Genomic DNA, 17,003 nt, shown 5'->3' with positions numbered 1-17,003 from the left:
TTATCATTATTCTTTTGTATTGGTCATATATATATATATATAGTATTTTTTTCCAAATGTAATACAATATAGTATTACATTTTCCACTTGGCATGTAGGGCAGCAACAAAAGTCTTCCGCTCCTGTCTGTTTTGGGCTGCTGGATGGTGCCCAAGTGTGGTTTAGGTTCTTGTTGTACAGTCCGGTGCCAGGTGTTCCTTGGCCTGCCTCTCTTATGTTTGTCCTCTGGTGTCCAGAAAAGGGCTGTGCGGCTAATATCTTTGGGATCTCTCCTTAGCAAGTGCCCAATCCACCTCCATCTTCTTCTCATGATGATGCTTCCAGTGCTGCCCTGTTTACAACGAACAAACAGTTGCTCAATAGAGATGGTGTTTGGCCAGAAAATTTGCACAGTTTTCCTCAAGATCTTTGTGTGGAAAACAGAGCTTTTTCAGGTCACTGTCTGTCATCCTCCAGCATATAACATGGTGGAAGCGCACATCTCTGGTGCAACTTCAGTTTAGTCTTTGTGTAATACTGCTGGGACCTCCAGACACTATTCAGCATCTAAATGCATTTCTGGCCTTGCTAAGACGATTCTTTATGTCATTGTCCACTCCTCCAGCATTACTGATAATGCTGCCCAAGTAGGTGAAATCTTTGGTCATTGGAAGGTTTTCTCCGTTTACCTGCAGTGGTTGTCATCACCTGTGTCTTCTGCAGGTCGATCCTCAGACCTATCTGTTCAGCATATGTATTAATATGGTGTGTCTTCTCCTGAATGTGCTTGTGTGTGGGAGATCAAACCAGATCGTCAGCAGCGTTTAGAGTAGAGTGTCCATCTCACACCTCTTGACTGGTCTTCTGTAGTTCTCCGCATCATCCAGTCAATGGCAATGTTAAAAAGGAATGCCGACAGCCTTGCCTCACTCCAGTCTTCACATGAAAACGATGGTCGCTATTTCTCATCTTATATATATATTTCTCATATATATATATATATATATATATATATAGATATATATATATATATATATATATATATATATTTTATATATGTATGTATATATATACATATATATGTGTTTATTTTTGTGTTTGTTCTCAGAAATGAGCCTGTTTCCATGATTCCCTGCAATAAAAGTTAGAAATAAAATATTTTTTGAATTATTTTTGGATATGTGTTTATATATATGTATGTATATACATATTAATATATATACATACATATATATATATATTATATATTATATATATATATATATATATACATACATACATATATATATATATATATATATATATATATATATATATATATATATATATATATATATATATATATATACATATATATATACATATATATATACATATTTGAACTTTTATACTGATTTACTGAAAAACATAAAGAGAGAGATTTTTTTTGTTTTTGGAAAGAAACTTCCTTTTGCTGCAGTAAATATGACCACACAGAATAAGAAACTGCACTCATTACTCATTTTCTAGAGATGCTGATGCTGATCTTAGACTCCAGTTTATCTGTAATTCTGTTCCTCTCCTGTTCTCACTGCGGTGTGTCCGAGCGCTCTGATTGGTCCATCGATTCTCCTCCCTGAACCCTCTCCCGGTCCAGACTAGAAAAGTTGGCTCTGAAAAAGAGGGACTTCTAAAAAGTTCCCTGCCTTGTTATTCGGCTGCTGAAAGAGAGAGAAAAAAAGGCGAGGGATTGAGTTTAATGTAGAGGAGATGCAGTGCTGATCAAAGCCAGCTGCATCCATGCGTGGCCTTTTAATGAAGCTCGGTTAATTAACACCAGCGAGAGCCTTTTCCCCCCTTCTCCTGTGTTTTACAGGGGCGCCGTTCCAGACGGACCAAACTCACGCCAACACAGAGACACTTTCACAGCCTTGCATCAAATACTACATTATACAGAGCTTTTAGTCAGAGATTTACCTCACGAGAAACTCGTTTCATCTCCGAAATTAGCAGATTTGACCTTTAATTACAAGCAATTGATCTTTCATTAAAAGTGTGGAACAAATCTGAATTTATAAAGGCAGAAACTCACATGAAAAGTGAACCAAACACTTATTTTCACTGCTTGTTTAATTCGGCCAGTGGCGCCGCTTAATCCAGGAAATAAAAAGTGATATTTTCCTTTTTTTATAATCTAATTGTAATCTCAGTGGTTTTGACAGTCCAATCAAATGAGTCAAGAACCTGATGTTAAAAAAACACAACTCTAAGTATGTTATGAGTCTCATATTTTAAAAAAGCTTACAGGCCTTTCCAATTCACCCTTCACCCTTCGGCTGTCATCGAGAACATGAATGAGAATAATAGATTAAATTGCTATAAATACTGTGATGAACAGCAGGAGTGAGCAGAAAACAAAAGCAGGATTAAGTTTGTGCAGGTTTAAGGCAGATGACATGAAGGAAGGAGGGTTTTAACAGATGGATCTGGCAATCAGTGTGTTTCTCAGTGCTGTTTCTCATCTTATTTCTTCATAAATGCACTTGTTTCTCTGCAGGAGTGGACATGCACTGATGGCCTTCATGTTGTCAAGGCAGGAGGGGAAGTTAAACAGACAGCAGACTATGGAGTTAGGACACCACATCCTGAAAGCACACATCTTCAAGGTACCTGATGCATCCAGATATCTAACTGTCAAAAATGACTGGCTGCCTTATTTTTTGTTTTCAGTTATTAAATCAAAGAGATGTTATATTGGCATGTCCTGTTGCATTTTTAAATGCACAATATAAGTGAACATACAGCAATCGCAAAGATTGAGTTTTTGTGGAGGAGTTTTATGCATTTATTTATTTATGTCTATATACATTTATGTATTTTATATGTTAGTGCTGTCAATTGTTTTAAAAATAATCCCACATTTTTCCTGAAATTAATTGATTAATCGTAGTTAATCCCACCTAACATTAAAGTTTTTAATTATAATTTTATATTGCAATAATTTAACATTCAATCATCAAACTAATGAAGAAACAACATAAAGTATATTTTTCTTTCTTTATTTAATGCCATTTTTTTTATGACTGAAGGCAAGTGTCACTGATACCAATACTATTGTCTCTGTGAATGCTTTTCTTAATATTTAATAATTGACGATAGCCATTCAGTATTACAGTATAAATGAGAGTTATCAATTTAACATGAATTAGACTTAAAATAGCTTCTAATTTAAGTGAACTTAAAACAATCTTCACATAAACCCAATATAATGTCATTTAGCTCTGTGCCCTTCAGCAAGAAAATATAGCCTAATTTAATCAAGTTATCAAGCACTAAATTTTTAATTAAATAAAGATCAAGCTTAAAACTACAGAAGTTATTGATTTCCTCTTTTTAATTTTGTTCTTTGATTAACAGACATCACAGCAGCAGGTTATTAGTATATTTTGGCTGCTACTTTAAGAGCTGCCGCTGCTGAACTTGATGCGAATCTGATACTGCTTTAAATGAGACTAATAAATAATTATTACATGCATGCACAGTTTTAAGGCAGCTTTAATCTGCTTTTTTTGTAACTTCATGACTTAAAGGGATACTCCACCCCAAAATGAAAATTTTGTCATTAATCACTTACCCCCATGTCGTTCCAAACCTGTAAAAGCTTCGCTCATCTTCAGAACACAATTTAAGATATTTTGGATGAAAACCGGGAGGCTTGTGACTGTCCCATAGACTGCCAAATAAATAACAGTGTCAAGGTCCAGAAAAGTATGAAAAGCATCGTCAGAATACTCCATCTGTCATCAGTGATTCAATTGTAACGTTATGAAGCGACGAGAATACTTTTTGTACACGAAGAAAACAAAAATAACGACTTTATTCAACAATTCCTCTCCTCTTTGTCTCTCCAAATCAGCATAGTGCCATTTTGTCAAATCTGAGCTGTACGCAGGCAGCTTACGCTCTTCTGTGTCAGCAGCGCTGCCAACAGCACCAATGCACTGTTTGCTTTCAAACCAAAGCGTAAATGCACGTAAAAAACATATCCTTGTGGTGCTGCTGACACAGAAGAGCATACGCCGCCTGCGTACTGTCACAGTCACAGTCCTCCCGGTTTTCATCCAAAATATCTTAAATTGTGTTCTGAAGATGAACGGAGCTTTTAGGGGTTTGGAGCGACATGGGGGTAAGTGATTAATGACAAATTTTTCATTTTGGGGTGGAGTATGCCTTTAACTGACAGCACAAGTAGTTTCATTAGGGTTTGAATATGATACAGCGCTTTAATACAGCCTAATACAGCGTGTGCCGGCACATTTGTGCATGCAATGGAAGTCGTGCGTCTGAAAAGTTTCCCATTTGATGAGCTCGTAAAGACGTTCCACATCTAAATAATCGCAATTCTTTTGCAGTTTTGAGTGGGGTGGCCAAACCTAGCCCCGCCCCTGTGTTAATTACATTAAATATTTTTAACACCTTAAAAAAATTATCGCCTGCATTAAATTGCTCATTTTGACACCACTAAAATATATAAGTCTGTAATAATGATTTTTCCATTTATGATGTAATATTGGCAACACTGTATTTGTGTGTGCTCTTTTGAAGGTCTGAGTAAGAAGACCGGTGTGTCGTCCAGTGTTCTTCAGGCCTTATGGATCAGCTGTAGCACTGATGGTCTTTCTGCTGCTTTGGCCTCTCTTAGGAACCTCTACACACCCAATGTCAAGGTCAGCACATAGTCTTGCTTCCAGATGTCTTCCTCATATCATACCTGCTGCTGCTGCGTAACTGTATCTACACTGATGACTCACAGAGAACCAATTAGAATGTAGAGTTTCTCACTGACCTTTGACCCCTATGACGAATCCCTGTTGAATGACATTACAGCTCCCTGTGCAAGCGTTTATAATGAGATGTCATCATTAGGACTGCTGAAGCTGACTCACTTCATTTATTCATTAAGATGTGTATATAATAGACCTGAACGGTTTTTGGTGACTTCCTGTATTTAATGAACAGGAAATGACCCGGGCGCTGATTCGTTTGATAGCAGCATGTTTCGAGACTCATTACTGTAATGCAAAACAGTGTCGTGATTATGTCTGTACTGATCAAACTTTATAATCCGCTGTTAATTGTCAGATTAGTGCTGCTTGTCTTCACTCCATCGATTTGATCTGAAGATTATAAAAAGATAAATGCTGAAAAGAAGACTTGGCATTTTGAGTAATTAACAAACTCTTTTAGATTCAGTGTTAATTAATCATCTAAAGGTCATTTGAAGAGGAAAGTCGTCCAGATGATTGCTCTGAGCTGGACTTGTGTAATACAGGACGAACGCTGTACTGAGACTCCAGAGCAATTATCAGCTGGAATGATGGATTTTTAGCTTGAAGCCAAAGTGATTTTATTTTCATCCTGATCTATTAACATTCAAAACATCCTCCACTTGTCCTTCGTGGCTTTTCTTTGCAGGACAGGGTGATGTGCTGCCTTTTTTTTTTTTTTTAACACATCACTCACAATGACAAATACACTGAACACTCTCTGGTTTTCTCTATCCCTTTTTTCCAGGGGTATTTTTTTTTGGCCTGAATCCAGATCACATTTCACCACTACTTTAACAGAAAATAATTTAATAAATAATACATGTATTTATTTATTTCACTCCAAAATCAACACTAAAAAGGAAATACATATAAGGAATAATATTTTTTTATTTTACACATTTCACTCAGAAATCAACAGAAAATGAACAAATATAAATATGTATTTAGTTATTTGCATTTCACTTCAAAATCGACAGAAAAAGTAGAAAACTAATAAATAAATGTTTGTTTGTTTGTTTAAAAGTAAGAAATTATATTTATTTTTCATTTCACTTCAAGAAGTGAAGTAAGATTTGCATAATAACATTTTCATAATAATTAAGCACATTTACCCTATAAATCAGAATTGCAATAATGCGTCCACTTTTTTGAGTTTTACATGAATAAATCTACTGTAATAGTGTTTTATATGAATCAGCATAAATGAAAGGCAGTACAGTAGATACTATTATATGTATAAATATTATAAATACAAATTATTGTATGATTTCTTTGTATGTGTTACAGTTTTGTATTTGCTACATGTTAAAAGTATTTGTGGTTCTGTATTGATTTTATTTGGAATTTTGGAGAGGAAAAAAAATTGCTTAAATGTCATAAAACTTAAAAAATCTACAAAAATAAAAATCCTAAAATAGTTTTCATTTTTAGTGCTATATATAATTACTTTATATAAAATTATATATAACATAGTAAAACCCTCTACTGCCTCAATGAGCGAACATTTTATTTAAAAAAACAAAAATTGCCTCCGGGGCTCATAACCTTTGAGCTAATTATTTTCTCTCCTCATCTTGTGTTGATTAAACATGGTGTTTCACTTTCTGCTAACTCACTTTATACAAAGAGTTAGCAGTTTTTCTCTCTTCTCAGAATAAATGAGCCATCCTTGAACTCTTTAAATAGCTCTCAGTGAATGTAAGTCGAGTTTGGTCCTGTGATTGCTGCATCCAGCTGTATCTCTCTCTCTCTCTCTCTCTCTTCCTCAAGGTGGTATCTAAACATTCTCATGTGGTTTTGGTAAATAAAACAAATTTCCTTTCCAGGCGTTCTCGGGCCTCTGGGGCCGCGCAGCCGCTGCTGATTAAACATTTGTTATTCATACGCTTATCAAAAGTAGAATCCAGGCTGATTAATGCCTGGGACACAATATGCCGCCGCGCGCCGGAGCACTTAATGAGCCCAAGAATTGTGATCAGCATGCTTTACCAATCAGCAGTTTGTTCTCAGTGAACTTTAAACTCAGGATGAGGCATTGTTTTACAAAGAAAGACACAGTGTGAGGGCTGGAGGAAGATAAACGACAACCGACAGCTCTTGATCACTCTGGATTTTAGGGACTTTGGTTTTGTGGATGGTGAATGATGTCTCTTGTTCTTGATTCAGACTCAGTTTGAGCTCTCTAGCATCATTTGTTGGTCTCTGAACTGTCTGGTTTGTCTGTAGGTGAGCCGTCTGCTGATGCTGGGTGGAGCGAATGTCAACTATCGAACAGAGGTGTTGAACAACGCCCCGGTCCTCTGTGTCCAGTCTCACCTGGGCCATCTGGAAATGGTCAGCCTGCTGCTGGAGTCCGGAGCAAACGTGGATGTGGTTTCAGAGAACGGCATGAGCTCCTTGTGTTACTCAGCAGCTGCTGGTCATCTGGGGCTGGTCAGTCTTCTCTGTAAGAGAGGAGCCACGGTCAGTATAGATTTTTTTTTTTGGACTTCAGATACCTTTTTTTCAGGATTCTTTGATGAGTAAAAAGTTAAAAAGAACAGCATTTATTTAAAATAAAAATATTTTGTATATATAGACTACCATTCAAAAGTTTGGGGTCAGTATGTGTTTCACTCTTTATTTCTTTTTTTTTTTTTGAAAGAAATTAATACTTTTATTTGCCAACCATGTTACATTGATTAAAAAACAAAAAACAAACAGATTTCTATTTTGAATAAATGCTGTTTATTCATCAAAGAATCCTGAAAAAATATCACAATTTCCCAAGTAAATAAATTAAATATTAAGCAGCACATTTGTTTCCAACATTGATAATAAATATTATTAGAATGATTTCTGAAGACTGGCGTAATGATGCTGAAAATTCAGTTTTGATCACAGCAATAAATTACATTTTAACAGATATTCAAATAGAAAACAGTTATTTTAAATTGTAAAAAAAATACACAAATTTTACTGTTTTACTGTATTTTTGATCAAATAAATGCAGCCTTGATGAGCAAAAGAGACTTGAAAAACTTAAAAATTCTAGTGGTGCATACATTTATATTTATAATATATATTTATACTTAAATTCATTTATAAATATAATTACAAATACATTTAATTTAAGAGCATTTTGTATGATTCATATTTACAATTTCATTTTTGTATGATTATTAAACTATAATTTAAAATGTCAACATGAAGTGTCATTAAAAATCCATTTTACTTTTTGAGTGAAAAGATGTTTTAACAAAAAAATTGTTGGACAGGTCACAGGACTTTATTTTATCTGTTCAACTGATTGAATCTGCAAATGTGGCATTGGAAATAATATGCACCAATGAAACATTGACAATAACGTGTATAAAGCGGTGTTATTTTAGTATAATTTTATTACTGTTATGGTTTTTGTTAATATCTTGAATTAGATATTACTTTTAGATTTCCTGTTTTCACTTTTTTGGGCGATAAAATTCTAGTAATTTAATTCTGTTTTGTCGTTTATATAATTTGTCTTTATAGTTTTTATTAATAATTATTTATTAGTTTTAGTTAATTTTAGTACTTCAAGTTAAACTAAATTAAAATTAGAAATGTTGCTTTGGCAGCTAGCTGAAATAAAATAAAATATTATTTTATTTCAAGAAATGGAAATATGTTTTAATGATTTTGGTTTTAGTTAACAATAATAACCCTGGTATTAAGAAAGTAATCAGGGTCAGTTTTGATAATAACTCAGTCTTTCAATCAATAACTCTAACCTATGACTAATATTTGAGTTGTCTTTCCTATCAAAACTAGACTTGCGTGCATATTGATGAATTTTCCCAGTGTTGATGCTGTGGTTTGTGGTCAGGTGGATCACGTGGACAAGAGCGGCCAGTGTGCGCTGGTGCATGCGGCCCTGCGGGGTCATTCAGAGGTCATCGAGTGTCTGCTGGAGCTGAGCTGGAGCACTGAGGGTCAACAGGACCTGAGTCTGAAGAACAAAGCCCTGCAGCAGGGGCTCATCGCCGCCTGCAGTATGGGACACATTCATGTGAGCTCACACACACACTTTCCTATTATGGTGCAATGTTTACATGAGCATTTTTAACTTTTATGAGGGCAAATTGTTTTTCTAACCACCTAAAAACATGTAGTGTGTCACAAATGTGTGTCAAATGCTTCAGTTGAGTTCATTATTAATAGATAATCTGAAAAATTGCATCTGGTGCTTATAAAATCAAATCAGCATCACATACAAAAGCAGCTGTAAATAATGCACAAGATGCACAATAAATCCTCTGTTAGAATACAGTTTAGTATGAATATACAGGTCTGTTCTGACAACCGTAGCAGCAGATTTGATTTATTCACTTTCTGGGAGTTGTTGTGGATGTTTTCTTCACATACAGTCAGTGTTTTCAGAGCTGATTTGAGTTTGCTTTGTTTTTTTCCACTTTAACTGTCTGACAGAAGCATGTGTGAAAACAACCACACTATTATTAAAATCAGTACATTACATGTTAAATGTTGGTGTTTTTAAACCCACAGAATTTATCACGGTATCTGAGACATCTCCATCACCATCGATGTCATTTGCGGTTAAGTCTTGGTGATTTTCTGATCCTAGTGCATCCACATACACAGTCTCACATATTCTCACATATAAAAGGAGTTTATGTGGATGTATGTGCACTCAGGCCTTGAAGTATAATAAATCATATAGATGTTGTGAGGATGCGGTTGCCATGGGAGAACAGCCATAGCAACACGCTGGTCTCTAAGGTCAAGCTGTTAGAGCCGATGAAGAAACGGAGGGAAAAAGCTCTTGTGTTTTGTTTTGTGTTGATTTTGTTCCAGCACCAGCGCTTCAGTCTGAACTTATTCATTCAGCTTCCTGTTGATGGACCCAGATAGTCCAGAGTTATTGTTAATCTTGCCAGTAGTGGCTGAAATGAGAAAATGAACCAGCCATGAAACTGTTAGTTTTATTAAATATATTTCTTTGTCCTTATGACACCATTTCATTTTTTCCTTGCATTTCTCCTTGTTTTTGTACCCAGCGTGAATGTTTTTAATTTAAATCACTTTAGCAATGGGCGTTCTATTTTAGAAACATTGATGTACTGTTATAGTTTTTGTTAATATTTTTATATTTTTTAAATATTTTTATTAGTGTTTTTATCATTTATTTACTTTTTTTTTATGTATAAAATATATATTACATATTATAAAATATACATTTTTTAATATTTAATTTCATTTAGCAATTTTATTTCAAGTAACACAAATGTTTTTTATGGTTTAGTTTTAGTTAAATTTAATAACTCTGAGCAACCGTCAGACTCTTAAAATCAATTTTAATCATGTTACATGTTCCTCATTAAATTCCCAGCCACTGGAGGTCAGCTTCAGCAAAGCCAGTTTTTTACCCACACATGGCCTTAATGACCCTGGTTTCAGCTCGTATCGAATTCTTCATTTGATCTTCTGTTCAGTTGTTTGATTTGTTTGATTTGTTTTTTTTGTTTTTTTGTGATGTGATGGTTGTTTTGTTTGAGTTGTGTAATGGAGTTGCGGTTCGGTTTGATGGACACGATGTGGTGTGGGGCGGGTAAGGTATGGTCTTCTTTATGTTTTTATCTCTCTTCTCTCTCACCTTGTCATGATTTCTGTTCCATTAAGAGTCAGAATTGCAGTTGGTGGGAAGCTTTGTAAAAATACATCATCAGAAACAAGCTATGGGATAAGGCTATTTTATTGTACTTTTTTGAAAATTACACATTTTATCCGACTTTAAAAAGCTTAAAAGCTTAAAAACTCAAAATTCATCCTGTTAAAACTATTTTAAAATCAGACATTGCATGACCATGGAATAGTACTTTAAATATTTTAGTGGGTGGTGTCAAATATCAAATTACAAATTGTAAATTTTTTGTAAATTTTAAGGTAAGACGTGGGCGTTCATCTCATTTAATTACAGAGCTCCGCGTCCGGTGTGACCTTCACTGGCTTTATGTGCCGCTGTAAAGGAAGAGAAACTGCTGTGTTGTATGTATTGTGAGATGGAGGGAGAAATTAAGTGAATTATCAGCGGTTTAAAGACCGGCGAAAGATAAATACAAGACCTTGAGCTAATAAGTGCATCTTCACTTCAATGGCCTTTTATGATGAGTGTTTTATTATTTAATTGGTACTTATTGAACATCTATGGTGCAACTTGCATTTAAGTCATGGTACACATACAGTATGTGGGTGGTCATGTGTTGAATGCATTCATCTGTCTGAAGTTCTAGAAGTTTGTAGTTTAGTTTCAGTAAGAGCTCTGTTTTCCCTGAGGAGGAGTTTTGAGATAGAAGGCTACAGTATGATTTATCGTACAGAGATGTCAAGCATATTTTGGTTCCTCATCACGAGGCCACACAGAAATGCATGTATATTTCGGTATCATTTATGTGTGTTTGTGGTGTGTGTGTATTGAAGAAGTCTACAGTTGAACCCAAACAGATATTCAACAGATAAGAGTGTTAAAGCAAAACAGGCCTTTCCCCAGGCAGCTGTTCACCTCCGAAAACCTGAAACAAGACACTTTCTCACTAAATATAACAAGATACTTTCTCCTTCGGCTTTCGAGTAATTATTATATAAATTATTTTAATTTCCAGGAATGGGAAGTCATGAAAAAAAAAAAAAAAAAAATTAAGGAATTGCTGTTAATATTGTAAATTGATTGAAATTGATTTTTCTTTTAATTTTTACATTTATATTTAGTTTTTTTAATAATTTTATTTTAAAATTATATTTTATTTTTTTAAATGGATTTTATAATAATGAATAAATCCTTTTCTTTCACTTTGCATTTCCAGACCTAAATAATTATCTTAATATAAATTTAGCTCTCAAATATTTTATTGTCAAAATATGTTTTTTGACAGTGCTAATGTTTGTGAAATTTTTTAAAAGTCCAGTAATAATCAATGACTTAAAAATAATAATAAAATACAGTAGGATCCCTGAATTTGAACCCTTGTGCACAAAACAATATGGATTCATTTCTTTGAAATCATTCCCCATAATGAAAAATACAGGCTCGGCTCAGATAACGGTCCTTCAGCACCTGAAGAGCAGAGATGTTAATTTCTTCTGAGTGCTCTTGTGTTCTTTAATCTTCAGAGCAGGATCAAACCTCTCTGGTCCTGAACCTGCAGGGTCCCGCTAACAAACAGAGCTCAGATGAAGGTCATCTCCATTATCAGACCTCAGTCGTCTTTGCCTTGTGCTGCCCCTCTCCAGCGCTCTGGACTCAGCGGATCCATTATAGAAGGCTTTGGGAGTAACTCCTGGGTTTTCTTCTGTTCAGATGTGTATTTCCCTGAGTGAACTTTGTCAGTGTGCTGGCCTTTTGTTTTTGTCATTGATCAAGCCCATAATTGTGTTTCTTCATTGTTGAAGCTGCAGTCCTGCTGAATGCTTTTTTAGTGAAAACATGATGATGCACTGAAATGTGTGGCTGAATTTTATTCCGCTGATTGCAGAGGGTCCTTCATTCAATTAATTTGACATGTTCTTTAATTCTCATTTGTTCTTTGATTAATTACTATGTGCTGTCATCAAATAAAGTTGTGATGCTGTTTCTAAGATATTAAATGGATGCTAGGACTTTCAGGATGTTACTAAGATAGATGGATGCACAGAAAGATGGATGGATGGATGGATAGACAGATGGATGGATGGATGGATGGATGGATGGATGGATGGATGGATGGATGGATGGATGGATAGACAGACAGACGGATGGATTGATGAAAAGACAAAGATGGATGGATGCATGGATTGATGAGCAAATGGTTGGTTGAAAAGATGGATGGATGGACAGATAGAAAGACAGATGGATGGAAGGATAAATGGATGAATGGATAGACAAACAGAGATGGATGGATGGATGGATGGACGGACAGATGGATAGACAAACAGAGAGATGGATGGATGGATGGATAGACAAACAGAGAGATGGATGGATGGATTTGTGTGTTTCACAGTAGAGGCTGACATTTGAAAAATGCTGAAAACGTGTGTGTTAGCATGGATGATTTACATTAAATTTAATGTGTGTGCAGTGCACACTGTGCATTGTTAAAGATGGCGTTCAGTTCCAGTTCCAATAAAATAGCAAAAAACTAAATTTTGGATTTTTTTTTTCCAACTAAAGTGGGCATGCTGTGATCTGTACTGTATTTTTTTTTTATTTTTTTTTTTTTTCAACACGGGAGTGGAAGGGAATGGGAGTCATTCTTCCGAGATTGGGACGGGACGGGATTTTCCCCCATTTTTTTCGTCGGATTGGGACGCAACGGGATTTTTTTTAGTTTTTTGTGGGAGTGGGACGGGAAAGGTTTGAAAATCCACTCCCATGTCCCCCTCTATTTCACAGCACAGTGAAGTCTTTTATGTCAGAAGATCAGAGGGATCTGGATTCCTCAGATTTGAGATCTTTGATGTGTGTCAGATGTTTGTTGTGGATCCAGACCGCAGATTCAGTGTTTACAGATGCATTGTGGGGGATTGTGTGGTTCTGCTCAGGTTAGCAGATGCTGTGTCACTGTCCCAGATGGGACGTCCATGTTGAAGCCGATTATCACTTCACTCCGCTGTCAGACACACTGATAGATCTGTTAGCATTGAGTTTAGAGCTGCTGTGGAATATTAGATCTGCTCTGCAAAACATTAATATACACCAGGGTTCCTCACATCTGGTCCTCAAACTCACTTCCCTGTGATTCTCTAGTGATCCTGGAGAGCTTGATGAGCTTGCTTAGGTGTGTGATTAGGGTTGGAGCTAAATACACATTACGATAATGAGAATATCAGAGTTAATGTTCTCACATTGGACTAAAACTTACTGACTTGGCTCACACAGAGTATAACATCTTTCCAAAAATAATTTGTGTACTTATTTGTGGTATTTTTCCTAACTTGTTAAACTTGTGCTGTTCCCAGTCGAAAATGACCATGCAAAAATTTAAACTATATTATTACCCAATCTTGGATTCAATCTTTTTGTCAACTTGTTTTATTTCAGCTGGCACAGGGTTTGTATTTTATTTATTTTTTTGTAACTGACTGATCATAGACCTCAATGATCTGAGCTTATGCACCTCAGTTTTTGAGTGAAAATGTCCAATATTAATCATTAATAATGCAAAAAAAAATTCTGGATAAATTTTTTTTCACTCAGAAACTCAGGTGCATGAGCTTAGATCAGTCAGTTCCAAAAAGAAATACAAAACCTGTGCCAATTGAAAGAAAACAAGCTGATAAAAACATTGCACCCAAGAATTTGTAACATTATAGTATAAGAGATTTACAAGCAATTTTGAGAGTTTTCAGCATAGCAGAACGGTTATAAATTACAAAAGGGTTATAACTTAAGGGTTCCAAATTATTATTATTTTAATGATTATTATTTTTGAAGTGAAATGCAGCCCAGACATGTTCTTGAGCTGTGAATGATCAGTGTTGTTTGTTGTGGGGTTTGTGGGCGTTCAGGCTCCTTTCTGTCCTGTTTGTTTCTCGAGCAGCAAATAAACAAGCATGAGCTCAAATGAAAAGGCTGCAGTTAAAAATGACCAAAACACCACAGCCAGAAAACTGTGAGGTCAGTGAGAATATCACTTTGATTTTGATCTGAAAACACTAAAACCCCTTAAAAAAATCATGCTCTGGATTAGTTTTGGACATGTCCCTTTCTGTGTTTATGCTTCACTCCATGTTTCTGGGTCCAGACGGATGTTGTGCTTCTTGAAGACATCTCTCTAATGGCTCAGGCATCTTCTCCTGAGTGCGGATGTGTAGAGTCCCGATCCTTTAATCTTGCTCAGACCACAGAGAGCTGTTAGTCATGTGACCTCTAGACGACCCCGTCAGACCCGACATGAATGCTCTGGCCAGAACACAGTCCGTCCGTTATGAGGACAGAGAGATTCCTCTCTAATTGATGATCCTTTACTATCCTTATAATATTATAAGTATAATTATTATTTAGTATTACTGTATGAAAATTTTGGATTGTAAACTAATAGTTCCAGTGCTACATTCTGATTGGATGAAATGTAAAATGCAGATTAATACACACCCTTGATACACATTGAATATTAATGCGTCAAGTTGCTAACCATAAACAAAATACAGTTATGCTGTGGTCACATTATATCGTAATTACTTTAATTATGAGATTCTTCTTAGTGCAGTTTTTTTACTTAATTTTTAACATTTCATGTTATTTTTATTTTCTAATTATTATAATATTATTATATTATAATTAAACAATATTTAATTTGTCCTTTTATTGGTTTATTTTTCATTATTTAATTTTATTTATTTGTATGTACGAAATATTTTAGATATTGATTGATTACTTATTTATATTAATATTTTATATTAGTTTTCCTATACTAATAAATAGTAAATTTTCCTCTATTTGTTTTTATGAAACATTTTCAAAATAAAGCACCCTGGATGCATCATAAACTCAAAATGGTTACTTTTTTGTGAAATCACACCTGCAAAGCTCTTGCAGAACTTCCCCCAAAATCTACAAGCATGCATTATATGTGCCACTATTTAATATTGAGTTATAATAGCATGTAACATTCAGTGAAAACTCAGAATGCGTGTTTGCATTTCTCTTTATTCTCTCAGCTCTGACTGCGGCCGCAGGACGGGGAAAGATGGAGGTGTGCAGCTTCCTGCTGGAGCGGGGGGCGCAGGTTCAGCAGGTGAACAGGAGAGGAGCGTGTGCCCTGTTCTGCGCGGTCCGACAGGGACACTGGCAGGTGAGACCCTGCACAACACCCGAACAACTCAAACATCTTCAGAAAAGATGTTTAATGCAGGAACGTCTCTCTTTCAGATCGCAGACCTGCTGCTGCAGCACGGGGCGGATGTGAATGTAAGCGACAAACAGGGCCGGACGCTGCTGATGGTGGCCGCATGTGAGGGGCATCTCAGCACGGCCGACTTCCTGTTGTCTAAAGGTGAGGGACGTGTGCAAATGCATCAGCAGTTGTTGCCGTTTATAATGCAACAAAGAATAAAGAGTGAAAAAAGTGTCAGGTTTCCAGCAAACATCCTCTGCTTTTCCCAGGTGCCTCTTTAGCGTCGGTGGATAAGGAAGGGTTAACGCCGCTCAGCTGGGCGTGTTTAAAAGGACACAAGAATGTTGTTCAGTTTTTAGTGGAGAAGGGTGCGGTTATCGACCACTCGGACAAGAATGGACGCACTCCGCTGGACCTGGCTGCTTTCTACGGAGACGCAGACATCGTGAGTGAATAGCGTGTCATAGATCGAGGCTCACGGAGGTCAGACAGGGACCTTACTGAAGTGTGAAGTCACAGGACTGATGCACTGGGTTTTTGGGCAAATTTTTGGTGTATTATATTCAGTAGCTTGATGCATTTGGATTGAATTAACAAACTGGATGCAGAGTTTAAGGTAAGTTATGTGATGGACGTTTTGTTCTAACTTGGCATCTATTTTGATGCATATTATTTATTTATTTTTAGTTTGTTGGACGTGAAATTTGTTGAATCAATTGAGGGATTGATTGCAGGAAATATAACAAATCATAAGGCATAATTAGTCAAAATGATTTATTCACTACTCAGATGGCTATAAAAAGAGGACGTTCAGGCTCCTTTCTGTCCTGTTTGTTCTCGAGCAGCAAATAAACAAGCATGAGCTCAAATGAAAAGGCTGCAGTTAAAAATGACCAAAACACCACAGCCAGAAAACTGTGAGGTCAGTGAGAATAACACTTTGATTTTGATCTGAAAACACTAAAAGCCCTTAAAAAATGGTGCTCTGGATTAGTTTCTGTGTTTATGCTTCACTCCATGTTTCTGTGTCACTCTCTTTTTTAAATGACCTAAAGCAGGGGTTAATTCAATCCAAATGCATCAAGCTACTGAATACGCCACAAAAAAATAATATATATAATTAATTTATTTGTTAAATTTGTGAAATTTGTCTGATCAGTTGAGTAATTGGTTGTAGGAAACATAACAGATCGGGACATAAATAAAGGCATAATTAGTCAATATTATGTATTCACTACCATTCAAAAGACTGGGGTCAGAAATTATTATTTTTTTTTATGTTTTTGAAAAGTTGGTTCTACTCACCAAAGCTGCATTTATTTGCTCAAAATACACTATAAAATTGTGAAAATTTAATACAATTTAAAAT

General features: G+C 35.6%; 1 protein-coding gene across 1 annotated transcript in view; it reads left to right on the top strand.

Moving 5' to 3' along the window:
• The window catches only part of tanc1b (tetratricopeptide repeat, ankyrin repeat and coiled-coil containing 1b), a 164,534-nt gene that overhangs the window by 140,133 nt on the left and 7,398 nt on the right, over positions 1-17,003 (top strand). The window contains 9 exon segments of the mRNA XM_042731899.1: positions 2,516-2,624; positions 4,563-4,685; positions 7,014-7,250; positions 8,632-8,808; positions 10,047-10,073; positions 10,322-10,379; positions 15,459-15,592; positions 15,670-15,793; positions 15,904-16,079. Coding sequence (XP_042587833.1) covers positions 2,516-2,624; positions 4,563-4,685; positions 7,014-7,250; positions 8,632-8,808; positions 10,047-10,073; positions 10,322-10,379; positions 15,459-15,592; positions 15,670-15,793; positions 15,904-16,079 — 1,165 coding nt within the window.

The sequence above is a fragment of the Cyprinus carpio genome, chromosome B9, assembly GCF_018340385.1.
Source record: "Cyprinus carpio isolate SPL01 chromosome B9, ASM1834038v1, whole genome shotgun sequence".
NCBI classification, from domain to species: domain Eukaryota; kingdom Metazoa; phylum Chordata; class Actinopteri; order Cypriniformes; family Cyprinidae; genus Cyprinus; species Cyprinus carpio.
This window is presented reverse-complemented; position numbering and strand designations above follow the sequence as displayed.